This window comes from Gossypium hirsutum, chromosome D10 (genome assembly GCF_007990345.1).
Source record: "Gossypium hirsutum isolate 1008001.06 chromosome D10, Gossypium_hirsutum_v2.1, whole genome shotgun sequence".
In the NCBI taxonomy this organism is placed as follows: domain Eukaryota; kingdom Viridiplantae; phylum Streptophyta; class Magnoliopsida; order Malvales; family Malvaceae; genus Gossypium; species Gossypium hirsutum.
Genome location: NC_053446.1, coordinates 1632004 through 1636679, shown reverse-complemented (window position 1 = coordinate 1636679; position 4676 = coordinate 1632004). Strand labels below are relative to the sequence as shown.

At 35.7% G+C, this 4676-nt stretch overlaps 1 protein-coding gene across 2 annotated transcripts; it reads left to right on the top strand.

Annotated features, from left to right (window-relative positions):
* Window positions 1-242: 242 nt before the first annotated feature.
* Window positions 243-4333, top strand: LOC107940946 (G-type lectin S-receptor-like serine/threonine-protein kinase B120). 2 transcript variants are annotated; one of them, XM_016874411.2, is made up of 7 exons: window positions 243-1864; window positions 1947-2057; window positions 2147-2388; window positions 2492-2702; window positions 2785-3022; window positions 3111-3258; window positions 3890-4333. In XM_016874411.2, exons 1-7 carry the CDS (start codon window positions 562-564, stop codon window positions 4196-4198), a joined length of 2562 nt encoding a protein of 853 aa, XP_016729900.1. In that variant the 5' UTR covers window positions 243-561; the 3' UTR covers window positions 4199-4333. The 2 variants fall into 2 exon arrangements, with proteins under 2 accessions (XP_016729900.1, XP_016729898.1); XM_016874409.2 differs by having other exon boundaries at window positions 268-1864; window positions 2132-2388.
* Window positions 4334-4676: the final 343 nt, after the last annotated feature.

The following is a 4676-nucleotide window of genomic DNA, read 5'->3' as shown; positions in this document are numbered from 1 at the left end:
AAAAATAATTTAACGATATAAACATTTAGACCTAAATTTTGAAATTTGAAATGTAAAGGGATTAAATCCCTAAAAATATAAGTATAAGGATTAAATTTGGAATTTATGAAAATTAAAAGGACCTATGACATATTTTAACCAACTCTAAAACAACTAACTCTGACATGTTTCTTGTCAGCACATGGTGTAATGTGTAAATTATTTTAACCCAAAACCATTGTATCTATACTCATATTCATTATGAATTTATTGCTTCTAAGACTGATAAACAACAATGGTGGTTGCTTCAAAAAAAAAAAAAAGATTCGAGCTTGTCAAAGCTATGTGGTATAGAACTTAAAAGTATGTTCAATTTTCTCGTCTAATTACCTAACCGTACAACCCTTTGTGATTCCTCGTTCAATAGTTTTCCTTTTTGGTCAAAACTTCAAACCGAATAAATCCTCTGTCACAAGCGTGTTTGTTACAGTGTATGAGCAGCATATACTTTTAGTCTCTAAAAACCCTTCGCATGTTTTTTTTTTTGTTGTTGTTGTTCAATATCTCTGCTTTTCTCAAGTTATGGAAACCAACAAGAAAAACCCAGTTTCTGGTTTTCTGGTGGCATTGATCTATGTTCTGTATTTTGCTCAGTTTTGTTGTGCTGTTGATACAATCAGACAAGGAGAAAGTGTTGCAGATGGCGATAGTTTAGTGTCTGAAAATGAAACATTTGAACTAGGGTTTTTCAGTCCTGAAAACTCAACATTTAGATATGTTGGAATTTGGTACAAGGTTGATGTGAAAACAGTTGTATGGGTTGCAAATAGAGACAATCCAATACCAAACAAGAATGGTGTTTTAAGCATTGGGGTTGATGGTAACTTAGTTGTTCTTAATGGGAACACGAGTTTGGTTTGGTCATCTAATCTTACAGGTTTATCAAGCAACACAGCAGCAATTCTCAGGGATACAGGCAATTTAGTGTTATCAAACACTGATACAAGTAAAGTTCATTGGCAAAGCTTTGAACATCCAACTGATACATTTTTGCCTGGTATGAGAGCACCAGTAAGTTCATTAATAGGTGAGTTTCATATTTTTAGATCATGGAAATCAAGTAATGATCCTTCGTTAGGGAATTTCACTATGGGTGTTGATCCTAATGGTGGTCCACAAATTATTATATGGGATCGAAATATGGGAAGAAGATGGAGAAGTGGGCAATGGAATTCAGTGATCTTTACAGGGATACCTAACATGAGTGATATTGCTAGTTTCTTGTATGGGTTTAAGTTATCACAAGCTGATGAAAATAGGACACAATATTTCACATATGATCCTTCAAACCCTTCTGATTTGTTGAGGTTTAGGTTAACTTGGGATGGAAGGGAACAACAATCGAGGTGGGACGATGATCGGAAAATGTGGACCATTATGCAAACACAGCCGGATCCGGTTAATATATGTGACCTGTATAACCATTGTGGTAACCATGCTACATGTGATAACTTTGAAGCTGTGAAATGTAGTTGTTTAGATGGGTTTAGGCCAAAGTCTCCAGATCAATGGAGTAAAGGGAATTGGTCGGGTGGTTGCGAACGGCGGGTCGAATTGCAGTGCCAGAGGACTAATGGTAGTGCAGGGGAAGATGGGTTTAAAGGATTAAAGCACGTAAAGTTACCCGATTCGTCGAACTTGTTGTTGTCTGCTGGTAATATAGATGCTTGTGAAACAAGTTGCTTGGGGAATTGTTCGTGTACTGCGTATGCGTTTATTTCTGGAATTGGATGTATGACATGGGAAGGGGATTTGATTGATCTTCAACATTTGGATGAAGCTGCGAATTTACAATTCTTCTACCGCGTCCATCGTTCGGAATTAGGTATGTTCATTAGAAGTTTTATTGCAGTTACTACATCTTTTGTGAGAGATTAACACCATTCTTTTTCGGTTTCTTATCGTAGATGGCAGTCGGAAGATATCCAACATTGTGATAATTATAATCTCTGTGTTGGGGGCATGCTTCTTGGTGGTCACCATATGGTTACTATGGAGATACAAGAAGAAACTTAGAGGTGATAATGTTTTCTCCTTCAAAAAAGGTCATCTATGTCCACTTCCGGTCCGGGTATTAATTTGTTTTCTTCAGACTCTTTTCGTTTAGGTTTGCCGGTAGTTTCATCGATGCCGTGTTGCAAGGATGATGACGTAGCGGTTAGTAACAAGTCCAAGAACAAAGAATTTTCAGCAGATCTATCAGGAGGACCAGTTGACATACTTATAGACGGGAGTCAAGTTAACGAACCGGAGTTAACCGTCATTAATTTCAGTAGTGTGGCAGCTGCAACGAAGAACTTTAGTGAAGCAAACAGGCTTGGACACGGAGGTTTCGGTACCGTATACAAGGTGAATTTCATTTCTTCAACTAATTGCAAAACTATAATGTGTAACGTTATTATCATAGATCGGATTGACTGTAATAACACTTACTGTTTACGTTTATCACCAGGGAGAGCTACCCGGTGGCCAAGAAATAGCTGTAAAGCGGCTTTCGGGACAGTCAGGGCAAGGCCTAGAAGAGTTCAAAAATGAGATTATATTGATTGCTAAACTGCAACATAGGAATCTTGTTAGACTATTAGGCTGTTCCATTGAAGGGGATGAAAAGATGTTGATTTATGAATACATGCCTAATAAAAGCTTGGACTATATTCTTTTTGGTATGTTCCTAATCATGCCTAAATTTTCATTGAATTTTGTACTGGAAACTTGTGATTTTAACTGGAAAACTTTGTATGCCAGATGAAACCAAGCAAGCACAGCTAGATTGGCGAACCCGATTCAGCATCATCGAAGGCATTGCAAGAGGACTCCTTTATTTACATCGAGATTCGAGGCTTCGAATCATTCATAGAGACTTGAAAGCCAGTAACATCTTGTTGGACGTTGAAATGAATCCGAAGATTTCGGACTTTGGCATGGCTAGGATCTTTGGGGGAAACCAAAATGAAGCGATTACAATTCGAGTAGTTGGCACATAGTAAGCAAAAATACAAAACAATACATGTTTATAGATATTAAAATGTCAATAGCTTTGAAAGATCTAAACAGTGGTTTTAAAATTGCAGTGGATATATGTCGCCTGAATATGCAATGGAAGGATTATTTTCAGTGAAGTCCGATGTGTACAGCTTTGGGGTATTACTGTTAGAAATTGTTAGTGGCCGGAGAAATACTAGCTTCCGTTCATCTGATTACACAAGTCTTATTGCATATGTAAGTACCAAGGCCACCATTTACGGAGTTTTGTTAGAAGTGTTAATTGTACAGGTGAAGTTAGTTTTAGATGGGGTTACAAGGTTTTAAAACTTTTATATCTTTTCGGTTCTCGTTAATTTTAATTGATACTTTTGCGTTTGAGTCTACACAGTTTTAGATTCTAATCATTCCAACTGTAGGCTCAACCGTTTAAGGTTACTTGCTTAAGTTGCTTTGAATCTAACTCATTTAGAGTTCAAGTTCTTTAAGGGTTCAGTTAACTAGATTTAGTTGAGCGTGATTGTGTTGTTTATTGGGCTAATTCAGATCCCAGTTTGGGCTGTTTGAGTTGGATTTGGGTCATGATTGACAGGTTTATATTTTGTTAGGTCTAATTCTGGTTGTAGTCCCTATCATATGTTAAATTTGATAATTTTTTGATCCTTTACTTTTACAACATCAGTAAATCTAAATTGATAACACTTCCATATTATGCCTAATCATGTTAAGGTCAGTCACTAGCAATGTTATCAATTTAGACCTACTATGAAAGTAGACTGATTAAATCTTAAATCTCAACTAAAATCAGAATTAAACCATTTCATTATTGTATCCGCGTTATTAAAATGAATCTCTGTTCAACTTTAAGGCATGGAGTCTTTGGAATGAAGATAAAGCAATGGAGATGGTGGATCCATCCATTAGAGATTCATGCTCGACAACCCAAGTGTTGAAATGCATACACATAGGGATGCTATGCGTGCAGGACTCAGCCATGCACAGGCCAACAATGGCTGCCGTGGTGTTAATGCTAGAGACCGAAACACCAACACTCCCAATGCCGAAACAACCCACATATACCTCCATGAGAAGCTTGATGGATGCAGAATATAGTATGGATATTCATGAAACTGCATCGTCTAAAGATGTCACAGTGACAATGGTGGATGGTAGATAAGAAATTTGATAGTATTTGGTCACTTACATTTGTATTGTTTTGATATGTTGATGTAAAAATATATATGTACACACACGTATTCTTTTATAGCATTCATGAAACTCCAATGGAATTGTAATCATAGTTTTGGTTTAATTTTGGTTTTAGTTTCTCTGTTAAAATTGAAGATTTTGATTAATTTGGTATAGTTTGATCGTTTTATCTTTATAATGATACTAATAAATTTATATTGAAAATACTGTTAATTGTTACCATTAAAATAACGTTGTGGATCTATTTTGTTGATAATTTTTTTATAGTAAAGATTGCACATACAATTTTTTTTAGACTAATAAATCACATCATCACTTTAATTACAACCATTAAAAGTGACAATGTGATACTTTTGTTTCACAATAAGACGACAATTATCCAAGTTATCAAAATGTAAGATTATTTAGTTCATTTATTTTGTTATTTGATTGAGGGAATTACTTAA